Consider the following 13,983-nt stretch of genomic DNA (forward strand, 5'->3'; position numbering starts at 1 on the left):
TCAAGCCCGTTTGCACGTAAAGATATTTTTCAGTATACTCAATAGATAGCATGCACAACCCACATTAACATCTCAACTCCCTCAATAATACATGTAAAATAGTAAATAATAAGACATAAGACATTTCCTTCTAACAAAAACATTCTATCGCAAAACATTTCTCAAAATATCTACAGAGGGCGCTATTAAGTAAGTAAATACTTTTAGTCCTTCAAAATCAAAAAACTGAATCCAATTCTTAAATAAAAAAGTTTCAAGTATTTTAATGCAAAACTTTAGCTTATTTTGTAAATTTAAGACTGGTTTCATTCCAAAAGAATCACCAAAGTTATAATTATGACAGAATGTAAGCTTTCAAACTAAAATATTCACAAAACACTCCCAGCAAATTTTAAAATAGCATCATGCCCTTTCTTCGTTAACTTATAATTAACAGTGCCAAAGTCTGATGAATATTATTGAAGTGCATGAAACCAGTTTGGTATATGTAACCTTCACAAACCACCCATGGCTGTGCATTGCTGAAGTGAAGATCTAATTTACAGCTTCTCTCAGGCACTTCATTGCTTTCAACTTCAAGAAAATAGCAGAATTATGATGACACTGAACAGAATAATGATTCACACCACCTGTGGTAAATTACAATACCTGCTTAACAGGCAAATAAAAATAGTTTCCTCATTTTTATGTGCGAGGGGGGTGCCTTAAATGAGATTTTAAAGGCACAAAACACAACCATGTTTCTTTGTTATTTTCCAGAACAATTTTATGGTATCTTTATCTCGTAAAATTTGCAATGATAACAGTACCTGTCCACATAGAAAGGGAAACAAAACTTGGTCAATGTCTGCAGAACTTCCTGTGGAGAGAAAACAGAGAATTTATGCATCTTATGGGGCCAATAAATCGAATATTAACTACACTATACAATTACACCTCCCTCTGCAACCAACCCCACACTCCCCACCCTCACTTGCTCCATGTCAAAATGGGAGACAAGTCAAAAAAAAGGGTACTTATCAATTATTGAAAGAACCAATGAGCAGTCAATCACCAGTAATAATAAACAGTATCAACCTTCATTAAATATGGAGAAACTGATCAAAATTCACACACGAACAGGCTGCAGGGGCTATCTCATGCAACCTCCCAAGGGATTGGTTGTTGGGATGCTGAGTGTTAACACCCCTCCTGGGACTCTCTTCAGCTTGGCCATATGGATGGTACTAAATAACACCAAACCACATGGGCTTATCTTTGCCCAGACTTGGCTGTTACTTAGAAACAGGGGCTGATGGGATTAGAAAACCAATGGCACAGTATGACAAAAGGAAGACCACAAAACGCAGCATCACCTTTTTCCACAACCTTTTACTAAGCAATGAAAAATGGAAGGCACATGAAATATTTTGATTTCTGTATCATAAAAGTTTCTTTCAAAAAGAAATGTGGTCTTATATTACATGCCACCAAGCAACTACAACATAGATTATTAAAAGCTTCATATGCATATAGCTTTATTTTTAAAAGAAAGTCTTGAGGTCAAACATCACCTGCCTACACCCGCAACAATGCAATTAATGAAAATGCTGGACAGCACAATACCTGTATAATCAGGAGGCAAAAACGAAAGGGATATTTTGGATTGGGGGGGGGGGGGGGGGGGGGGGGGGTAAAAAAAAAAATCAGTTCAGATCGGGAATCTCACACTACATTTGTTAAAAGTCCAAATTGAAAAATCAGACTCAAACAGCACGTCAAAGATAGCTAATATCTCTGCTTTCTCCATATTTGTACAAATATGCACATGATGCTATATTAAAATCAATACATCAAAGTTAGGAATTTATAATCTTGGGTTTCGTAAAATCTTTTTTTTCCACGGCCATAACCTTTTAAATCTGTAATATTATTTCAGAAACATTTCCCACTATGTACTGGGACATAGCAGCACCACAGACAATCACGGAAAACAATATTAAGATATGTTAAAATACATACGACTATCTAACAGTTTTATAATATTAAGCCCTTTTATGAACTTTATTTAAAAATATCAATATCTTCTTCAGATGAGGAGAAAGAAATTTTTACAAACCCCTTTACTACAAGATGCTTCTTCTGCATTTGCTGGGTACAAACCATGTCGTTTATATTACACAAACAATTTTCATAAAATGGTTTGTAATGTTAATTACATTTTATATTAATATATTTTACATGTGGACATGAAGTAGCTAATTAAATTATCCTGTGGTCCCAGCAAACCAGTTCAAGCTGTGGCTGGATTGCCTAAAGCCAATTTGAACCTTCCTAATAAATTAAACATTACTTTCACACACAATAGTTCTCTTAACAGCGCTCTTGAATGTTGAGCACTATACATTTCTTTCAGTAACTTGAGGTTAAACAGCCCATGCACTTAGTTATCTAATCATAGAATATCATAAAAAATATTTTATACTCTCATGTTTTCCTGTAGAAATGTTCTAAATAATACAACACAACATTGTTGAAACTGCTCTGCAATCAAATGACAGCTAAGAAGCCGGCTTGTGATCCATTACTCCATTAACCCGTCAGCCACGTGTTGCAACAGTCCTGCCATCTACAAACTCTTGTTGGGTATTTAAAATAAACTCCTAACTCTAAACAATCAATTGCTTCTGCTGCAAAAGTAACTTCTATTCATGGTTGAACCATTTCAAAGGTAGAGAAAAACAGCTGATATAATATTGCAGGTTATATCATATCAGATTAAATGAGCCCTTCTACTTTCCAGAAAGTCTCACGCTCTTTACTGCAATATATTACTGATGTTATTGGCCGATATCTTTCTGCAAATATAAACCCATTCAAATGCAGTCCAAAACACAAGGTAATTCACACAACACACAATTGCTTGTCTTATAAGCTCAGATACCTATGTTTATCAATACTTATCTAATATATCATCCACTTTACAGAACATACTTTACCCAAGGATAAGGGAGCACAAAATGTCTAAGCACCGTTAAAAAGGATTTAAAAATACATAAATGCTAATTGTTCATGGAAATCACATTAAAGAGGAAACTCGTATTCTAAAGAGAAGAGTGCACATAATCAAATTTTACAGGTTTAAAAGGGTCAAGTTATATTATACTTAATAAGTACAATGCTGCACAGATCACCATGCAATGTTTTAAATAATAGAAAGCAAACTGAGCTGGATCTTGTGTCTATGGACTATGAATTGGACTTCAATTTATTTCTCTATTAAATACACTCAAATATCTTTCTCGATAAAATCAGAATGGTCTTTTTGAGCACACTAAGTTTGAAATACAAATTCAGCCAGTTTATGTGAATTAATGTTAGCTAAATGTAGAAAAGCATACTAGATACATACTTGCATAAGTAATTCAATCATTACAGAAAAATTATGAAACTGCCAAATCTAGTGAGGATTGAACATTAAAGGCAAACAACTGAACAGAGCAATTATCAAGTTACCTATCCTACACAAAGTACTCCACATTAAAACCAATATCATTTTCACTTAGAACATGCCAGCAAAAATGTCTGCAATAAAACAAGTAAAAACACTGTGGTAACCAAGCTATAGGTATTTCATTCAATATCTTTTTAAAGATTAAAGATTACACATTTTTCCCCTGAAAATCCTACTGTTTCTTATTTCAACAACCATTATTTTGTGTTCTTGTTTGAGGCTTGTTATTTCGAACAGGAAACTGGTATATACCAAACAGTCACATCTGTAAGGAGTAGGGCATGATCCATGTCTCTTGTGGGATTCAAAGCAACCATGTCACTGCTGGCTTTAGGACATGCACCACCTGTCTCCATTCCCCCAGGTTCCACTCTTTTCATTATCAAACTACTGCTGACATTATAAGCTTCAGATGCACTGTCTAAAATCCTTACCGATCAATATTTTCAACCATACACATATTGACAACTACAGCACATTGATTAAGATAGCTTCAACTGCAAAGTTTGCAGCAAAAATACTTAAAGATGCTGACTTCAAATAAAATCCTGTCAAGCTAAGCATTCAATCAATCAGAAATTTATTTTTCGTGACCATATTAATAAACTTCATATCATTTTCAGAAATCAAGAATCAATTTACATAATTGGAGTGGAGTGGAGTCGCAACACAAGTTCAGAAGAGATATTTTGAACTGATAGTTAAACAAAGTTTTTAGCTGTCCGCTACTAGAAGACTCAGTATTTGTACATGTTTGTTTTTACATACACACGCTTCTATCCAGGAACAAACCTGCACAGCAAAAAGAAACCACCTTTGGGTACTCAACGGTGTGGTTAAGAAACTTGACATTACAATTTCAATAAAGAGACTCAAGTAGCATGATCGGTATTCATAACACTAACCTTTTACAATTCCTCTCATCAACAACATTAGGGAGCTCTACTAGGGAACTGAAATTCTCCCAAATTAATGACCAGATTTTGATGTTTATTAATTAAGGCCCTTTGAACTATTCAGCTCACTAACACCTTAAGCCAGTTCTGCTGATTAGGTCATCAGCATAAATTATTTAGAATAGAGATGTAGAAAGACGAAAAAGAATACCAATCGTAATTTTCAGACAGACTATGCATAGGTTTGTTAGTGATGGCAGTCACTTGTTATTTAGCCGTCTCAACTCAATTCTGAAAATATCCAGAATTAACCAGTTAAGTTTCAAAATTATCAACAAAATAGTCAATCTATTTGTCCATCAGTTTAGGTTTGTTTTGTTTACCAATATTTTGTTTAAAATGTGAGAATTAATGACAACATTAGGAAACTATCTCCAAGGTATCGTGAGTGCAAGAATGAAAGTTATGTGAAATCTTCTACTGAAAGCCTTTTTACATTTCATAATACTTGATGGTCAATTGACATTAATAAATTAATATACTAAAGTAAAACAAATGCAAACATAACAATATTCGCTTCTTAATCTTAATTTTGAGAGGTGTTTTCATATGCTTATTCAAATTCATGGTAGATATGAGCTTATGATTAATAATTTTAAACAAATGCAGACAAGATTCATAGAATTTGCCAAGAGGTAGTCATTCAGCCCATTTTGCTTTGGCCAGCACTTCAGTCACAATCATATCCACATATATGCACATAAACAGATCTTGCCATCCACAATTCCTTTACTTTTCTAAATAATCATTGAAGCTCGCCTTCCACACAAACCTCCTCCATTCCTTCACAGAGTTTTCAGTCTTTTGTCTGCTGTAACAGTTCTACCAGACAACAATTTATTTGTACTCCCATTATTCTTTTATTATCTGTCTGCTGAGGTCGACTCCATCGGTCCTTTGGTATAACTTTTCCTTTGTGCAGTAGTGATTAATAAGAGGAGATCTTGGGCCCAAATTTAACATTCACATTTTAGTCTTGGAAACTTAGTTTCCACTTGTACACGAATGACAATCAGCTCCTACTCACTACCACCACTACTAAATTATCTGATGGCTCATCCAACATACAGCTTTGGCTGAACAGATGTTTCCTCCAATTAAGTATTGTCCTAATCATGTCCTGCTCTCTTCTATTCTTTGGAATGCTCCTGAAAATCTTTCTCTAAGGTTAGGTTTGTCCTAATACACCATTTTTATTATTCATTGATGTGACATGGGCATCGCTGACAAGGCCAACATTTATTTCCCATCCAAACTGCCCTTGAGAAGTTCATGCAAAGCTTCTTACTCAAACTGCTGCAATCCTTGTGGCATTGATACACCCAAATACTGACAGGTAATTAATTTGACCCAGCAACATTGGAAGAGTGTATATCCAATAAAGAATGGTGTGTGACTTGACGGGGAACTTTCAGTAGGTGGTGTCCCTACACACTTGTGACCCTTGTTCTTCTAGTTGGCAGACGTCATGAATTTGGAAAGTGCTGTCATAGAAGGTTTGGCCTTATGCAGCTCAGTGTCAAATCTTGCTTGGCAATGCCCCCAAGAATCACTGTGGAAATTTACATTCAAAGCACGACATAAATATAAGAAGCTGCTGCTGTTAAAATTAGCCTGTTTTGCTTTGTTTGTATTTTCTACTTAAATAGTCACCAGAACATTGAGAAAATTCCATGATATTAGCTAGAGGGCCTGTCTGTGCCCTAACCAACATTCATCTCTCAATCACCATAATAGATCTAACTACAGTTTGTGGAACATTCGTCACACCTTTACCAAGTTCCAGTCTATCCCTCTCAAACAATGAACTCACTTTCTCTCTTCAACCATAGCCCACTGCTCTTAGTCTGTATCTCTGCCTTGCTGTTCTTTCCCTGCATCTTGCCCACAAAAGAGACTAACAACTGTTTGACATGGGAGTAAGAATTCACATGGGACCACCAACTACTTCATCAGAGAACTTTGATCTCGGCTCTCTTCCTTGGATATACGAAGGATATGAAATGAAGAATAATAATATCAATATAAAAAAAACTTAAGATTTCTCTGCAAAAATCTTTGATAACCACTATATTTTAGCATGAAAAGCATATGCAAATCCATGAAAACACAGCTCAAAATTATCAAAATGTTGAGGGGGTGCAGGTTTCTGGACTGTTTTTAGATCTTAATAAGCATGGTTGACTTTACTTATCTTTCCATTCCTAGTGGGCAATCTTTCTGTAAAGGGATTCTTTTAATTCACTTTCTGCTGAATACCATACAAAGGTATTTCCCACATCAGAGACATTGCAGTAAATGTAGGTTTAGGGCAAACTTCACAACCTTTAAAGTACTAACATACAAGATGGCATTTTCTGCAGCATTTTGTGCTCACTGCCATCAATATTTTGTACTAATCCAAACATTGGGCAGCAAGGTGGCTCAGTGGTTAGCACTGCTACTCACAGCGCCAGGGACCTAGGTTTGATTCCAGCCTCGGGCGACCTGCCTGTGTGGAGCTTTCTCCCCATATCTGTGCAGATTTCCCCCGGGTGCTTGGTTTCCTCCCACAATCCAAAGATGTGCAAGTTAGGTGAATTGGCCATACTAAATTGCCCATAGTGTTCAGGGATGTGTAGGTTTAGTGCATTAGTTGGGGGCAAATGAAGAGTAAAAGGGTAAGTGAATGGGTTTGGTTCAGAAACTCGTTAGAGAGTCAGTGTGGACTTGTTGGGCCAAATGGCCTGTTTCCACACTGTAGGGATTCTATTCTATGATTCTATGTACTATCTGCACTGAGATATACTCCCAAGCATGGCAGGCCTCCAGTGCAATAACCCCTCCATACTGATTATACTCATTCCACCTCAAAACTACTTCAACCCAAATTCATTGCCAGAGCATCTAAATAATTAGTCTATTAACCTTTGGACATGACTTATTATTACTCATCTCATTTCTATTAAAAACTGAGTAATTCACTCAGTGAAAAATTGGAAAAAGTTAAATTTGCATAAATTTTGCTTTTTCTCCTTCTTACCTACCCTCTTCCAATGTTGATTGACACAATTTACTGCTAAGCAAGTAAAGTCAGTAGGGAAGGACAGTTCAGGAAAATTGATGGATTGTGTACACCTACTTTCAAAGAATTCAGCTATCCTGTACATACAATTGTAGGTTTTCTTTAGTTAACTTAAATAGGTTATGCCTAAAAAGACCTATTATTTTAATATCTTGTAGTCAAAAATTGAATATTCAATTGCCTGATCAACTGGATAACACTTTTAAAAGAAAATATGCATGGACTGAAGTAAATGAATTTCACAGCTGAACCCTAAAGGAAATCACAAATTAAACTTGGTAAGATTCAAACTTTTTCCTTAAGGAAAATATGCTGCAATTCCCAATGTCACACCTTTGAAATTAATTGTCTTTAGATCAAATCAGAAACTGCCCCAATCATGTGAGATGAAATATACAGGGATTACTTTGGGGATGTATGTAATCTAGTTAATGAATGAACAGACTAATGAAACTAAATAATCCATTTCACCCTTTCCACTCCACACATAATCGTAAGTAAACAAGGGACTTATGAATAATTCTATTATAATATTTTGAAAAAACTTAAGTGCTCATGTAAGAATGTTTACTAGAGCAGCCATCTTTCTATAAACACAATACAAGCTCATTAATCAAACGAGTACAGAGGAACCTATATTATCAAAATTTCGCATTATCCGAAGGGGATCTCAAGGTCCCAATAGAAACATTACGCCAAAGAGCTGTTTCAACCCTGATCGTGTCTTTTTTTTTTAAACAGGTACAATGATTAAAAACGGACACGGCTCACTGAAATGCTTCAGAGAACAGTCCTGGACAGTCCAGGCACCGTCTCCAAATGACTGACCTCCCACCCTCCCTCTCTGCCCCCACTCTTTCCCTTAGCGGCAGGACGGCGTTGGGGGCGGGCATGGGGTTAGAGCGCAGGCATGGGGAGGGGGCTCGCGCACGGTGTGCTGCTGCCTAGTCTCCTGAAAGGGAACAGACTTTACAGAAAACTCCGAGCTGCAGAGGAAATCAATTAACTGAATAATTAATTATCCGAACAAAATAGGGCCCGTCCATCTTATTCGAATAATCAAGTTCCTCTGTAAACACATATCAACTGCAGAAGTAGTTCTATTCTTCAAATCAGAAAGTTACAAGTTGAAATAGTGTTCCTCTTTCTCGTGGAGGGCAAAATAAATTACAATTCAATTTAAAATATTCCTGAGGAGATAATTGTCCTCAGCATCTCCCAGAGATGAGATTCAGCTGTGGCATGCTCCACCTGGCATTCAACTGTCTTCTGATGCACAGTTAAAAAAAAAATGGCTATTTAAGGAACTGATCACACCAACAATACCAAAATGAGTTAAAGCCTCAAGAAAAGCAAATTTAAAAAAAGGTTTAAATAAAGAGATCAAATTAAATTATTCAATCTTTTCAAGGTACTTTTGTGAAACAATACTGATTCATACTCATGAGCCAAAACCACGACATGTTTGCCACCTGAAAAATCCAGAATCATTAAAACAACTTCTACTCTTTTGACCAGAGAGAAAATACACCTTAAACTGTCCAGGAATGGACTCTGACAAAGAAAGATTCTGAAAAGTACTAACTCAGACATTACATTGATCCCTATATTTGTATAGGGATCAACTGCCAGGTAGGAGTTAATACTGAAGAGCAGTCACAGGAAGTGGAGGAGGCTGGAACAATTACAACATTTAAAAAGGCACCTGGATGAGTATATGAATAAGAAAGGTTTCGAGAGATATGGACCAAGTGCTGGCAAATGGGACTAGATTAGGTTAGGAATCTGGTCAGCATGGACACGTTGGACTGAAAGGTCTGATTCAGTGCTGTACATCTCTATGACTACTCATTGTCAATATTACAGAAATGAATTACAGAATTTTTGTACTTAACATAAATCTTCAGGATATATAATTTGTCTAACGACCACAGTACAGAACAGTTGGTGGAGAAACAGCAACCAATTTTTCACTCTGCCAGATTTTTTTTTACCACTGAAGTTCACGTGACTGCAGTTCAAACTCTTATTGGGAAGTAGCTTCCTGATTTTAACTTTAACTGGATATGACATTCACAACGTCAGCAATATTTTCCAAGTAAAGAGAAACAAAAATTATTGCAGTAAAAGCTGACTGCTGATTCACCTGAAACCATTTGCACTGCTAGCATAGACCAATTTCACATACCTTATTTACTGCAGTTAAATTAAAGCTCTCAGCAAAATGGTTTCTTTTGCAGAAAATCTTTGTACCTACTTCCTCAAACAGATAAATTGAATGCATCAAACCAGGTCAATTTATTGATGGCTCACCAACATACTGACTGGTCCACCTATGTCTTCAATTACCTGAATAAGGAAGGAACAGTACAAGTCAGGCAACATTGTTGGAACTCATTGTCTATAATATCAAGGACCCTCATTTATCTGCCCAGGTGGTTTTTATGTTGACTTTGCTAGTTACAGGACATAGGTCCACAAATCCAATGCATAAAATGCTTACCATACAAGATAGTCTTGGAAAATAGGTGTTCCACTTTGTTGTTCAAATGATTACCAGATTCAGACAGGATCCCTCAGCATTTGTAATAATAAATCAACATCATAAGCTCAAAACCTCATTTCAACTGCCACTCAGTTAGGCATCTAATGTCGTCTGGTTTATTCTTGCCAAATAGAACGAATCATTTGATTAATTATCAGATTTATGACAATTTGACTTTGGGGGAAAAAAAAAATCAGGTCATCCTTTTTTCTAGGGAGTTGGAAGCATTTCCAGACAGGTTTACTGACATATTGGCACATGTGGAAACCAGGGTGATTAGGCTCCAATATTTATAGAAAAAAACTTTTTAATGGCACATATAGATATCAAAGCTTAAACACACATATAAAACACTATCCAAGAAAATTCTGAGTCAAATCAAATAGAGAAATACTAGAATAGGTTTCATTTTGGGGATTTTGAATTTATGTATTTCTAAATGTGAGGGCTGTTAGTGCTGAGAAATCAAATTGCAAAACAAGTCAATCTTTTTTATCCCCCAAATAATTAAACAAATACCTAACATGAGGACAGCACTCCAATTCACCCTGATGAATTGGAAACAGTTCTGTGCTGGAGCAATACCTACTGCCAATTTGAATATAGGTAGCTACAGCCATTTTGTTAGTCAGCTGAGAGTGCAAATGACTGCCTTATGATAGATTCTCAAGTCAATTTCCTGAAAGAAAATACATTCAGGCCTCATCTGGAAACAATAGGAACAGGATTATCCTTGGCTGATAAAAGAAACCAGTGAGGAAATAGTGAATACACTCAAGGATCATTTTCCAATCCTCACTTCTACGCAAGGAACCAGAATGACTGGACGTTTGCAACACTGCATGCATCTGCAGTTAACTTGTTCAGATGTGTAATGACACACCTGTGGAGCAGGTGACTTGAACACCCCTAGATCAGAGGTAAGGACACCACCATTGCATTCCAAGATATTGTAACAAGACATTGACAACATTGTGCCATTATTCAAAGAAGGTGCAAGGGATAGGTCAAATAATTATTGACCAATCAGTCCAATTTTGGTGGTGGACAAATTACTTTAATCAATATTAAGAAATAGGATAAACTGTTTCTTTAACAAGCACAGATTAAGCAAACCTTGCAGACTATCCTTGGTAAAGGAGAGCGGTCTCTTATTAACAACTGAATATTTTGAAAAAAATGATAAAGAAAATTGTAGCAGAGTGGGTCCTGTCTACATGGATTCCACAGGGCTCCGTATTGGGACCCTTGCTCTCTGGAGTACATATTAACGATTTAGCATTAAATGGGGAAGGTAGTTGAGAGTGAAGAGCTTAGCTGTTGACTGCAGAAAGATGTTAATGGTTTGGTTGAGAGGGTGGAAAAGTGACAAATGGAATTCAATCCAGAGAAGTCGAGTTAAAGCATTTGGAGGGGACAGACAAAGCAAGGGAATACACAATAAGCTGGTCCATCAGCTCTCTATTTGTTGCATGGGAAATTAAGCTTTTTCAAAAAGTCACTGGTCATTATGAGGACTGTAGTAACATTTCTACTCATTGATGCTCAGTAAAATGCCTCAATTTTTATAAGAAATAAAACTACCAGATGCAAGACAGAATTCAGCTTTCGACTGATGTGTTCAAAGAGTTAAAAATCTTAATGTACAAAACAATTTTGCTCAATGCCTGTTGAAATGGCAATGTGCCTACATAAATTCACCATCTGTGACCTTCTCCTGACAGCCTTTTACACAATCTTTGAAAACTCTTTTCCTCAGCTATCAGCTGTCTTCAAAGCTAACACTGCAAGGGCTTCTTTCAATCAATATTTGTCCATGCACAAATCAAGTTTTACAAAGTAGTAGCTAGAATTTCTCTCCTGGATATTTCCACCCCTAGTGTAAGAGGAAGAGAAAGTAATTCCATAAATAGCAAACAGTTTATACAACTGTGTTTAACAGTTCACAGACAAACAAATATTTATTTAGCTTTTTAAATACTTTCCTCATTTAAGTGTGTATAACAAGGGAAGAGAAGTAGGCTGAACCAAAAAGGGTAGCTTAACGGCTGTTCCACTGAATAAATATTCAGCTGAAGATTACAGGATTCATGTTCAGGCTTCTTAGGTTTCTCCAAAATCCACACAGAATTCAAGGGAACAAAACTAGTGAGCAATAGAACAGATGTCAAACAAAGCTGCAGTCTGTCCTTCCTTTCTCTGAACCGGTACTTAGTCCTTTTATTTTTTCAGTCAATATGGCTGGGTCATTCAATGATTTTCCTATAGACTCACTGTATTGTAACCACAGATCTATGCACAGAGCCGCTGTCAGCATTCCCAAATTTCCCAAATGAAAGGGCATTATGCTAATTCTCCATCGTTTGCTCACTCAATCTCTCTAGCTAGCCTCAAATGCAAACTCGCTGGAGTATCCCAAGTCACAGCCTTTATTTCTAGCCTGTTCTGTTTGCCTTAGGGGCCTGCTGCTTGTTTTGACAGTGGATCCCCCTAGATAGTTGGGATTAGCAGTGGTTGTTTAGATAAACTTGAATCAAGTCCTCCCAAAGTACAAGATAGACACAGCTACTGAGATTCCAGCTGTCACATCCTTTCATCCAGTTAAACCTGCATTTGAACAGTAGCGATTCAATCTATAGGTTGTGAGAAAAAAAATTCATATACTGAATTAAAGTAATTTCATTCAATAATTCATGCTGATATAGGAAGACTTCTCCGTACACTAAACAAATGGAAGTGGAAGCAACAAGACAGTCTTGAAGAGGCTATTAACCAAAATAACACACTGTGCTTGATAGTTGACAAATATCAAGTATATGTGATAAATTTATCAAGTGCACCTATACTATTCAGTGTGTGGAGTTAGATTATGTAAAGCTCTAAAAGCAAATGCAAGAAAATCCTGCAGTGTCAAACACTTATATTAATCGAAACTCGACATATTAAGCCTTTTCAGACAGTGGTAGATTTGAAATAGAAGTGCATGTTATGTCATAGCACTCAGAAACAACAGGCAAGTCATGTAAAGCAGAAGCATATGAATTAACCTGGGATAAAAATGTACTGCATTGCATTTTTCCATGAATGTTTTGCATGATAGTGGATTTGTAATCCAGCAAATATAGAGTTCAAATCTCACTATGACAATTTGAGAATTTGAACATAAAATTTAAAAAACAAAACAGGAGATGGAATTAGTAAGGTCAATCATGAAGCTGTTGGAAAAATCTGACTAGTTCACCAATTATTTTTAGAGAAGGAAAAATGCCATCCTTACTTGATGTAGCCTGTACATAACTCCAATTAATCAACAGCCAATATGGATGGAACCAAGATATACAATGGAGTGATGACACAATAATGTCCTGGTCCTCTAAGTATAACGTTGCCTGACTAGCCTGAGAGACAACTGTCCCAATATGCATCAGTTCCTACTTGTCAGTGAGCAAGATGTATGAACAAATTACTGCAAATGCTGGAATCTGTACCAAAAACAACAAATGCTAGAGATCACAATGGGTCAGACAGCATCCATGGAGAGAGAGCAAGCTAACATTTCAAGTCTAGATGGCTCTTCATCATAGCCCTGATGAAGAGTCACCTCAACTTGAATCGTCAGTTTGTTCTCTCCCCTGAATGCTGTCTGACCCATTGTGATCTCCAGCTTTTGCTGTTTTCAGGACCAGTGAGCAAGGCTGGATGCCTTTGCCATTTCCTTAATTTATGCATAGGTTGCACCGGAAAGGACCATCCAGTTTTATTTCTTGCGATTTGACAGAGTTTGCAGAACACTTAAAAATAAATTATGCTAGTGGACAGATCAGTACAAAGGATCAGTAATTTGCAGAAACAAAAAACAGGTCAAACCACACCCCCACCCCTCATTTAAAAAATAATGTAAGAGTGGAATGAATACCATTGGGAG

The 13,983-nt window shown here is 36.5% G+C and overlaps 1 protein-coding gene across 5 annotated transcripts in view; it reads right to left on the bottom strand.

Annotated features, from left to right (window-relative positions):
- The window catches only part of dennd1a (DENN/MADD domain containing 1A), a 523,293-nt gene that overhangs the window by 361,131 nt on the left and 148,179 nt on the right, over positions 1-13,983 (bottom strand). For all 5 annotated transcript variants that reach the window (XM_043720138.1, XM_043720136.1, XM_043720140.1 and 2 more), the window contains exon 4: positions 810-859. In XM_043720138.1, coding sequence (XP_043576073.1) covers positions 810-859 — 50 coding nt within the window. The remainder of the gene's footprint in view (positions 1-809; positions 860-13,983) is intronic.

Source organism: Chiloscyllium plagiosum, chromosome 30, assembly GCF_004010195.1.
Source record: "Chiloscyllium plagiosum isolate BGI_BamShark_2017 chromosome 30, ASM401019v2, whole genome shotgun sequence".
NCBI classification, from domain to species: domain Eukaryota; kingdom Metazoa; phylum Chordata; class Chondrichthyes; order Orectolobiformes; family Hemiscylliidae; genus Chiloscyllium; species Chiloscyllium plagiosum.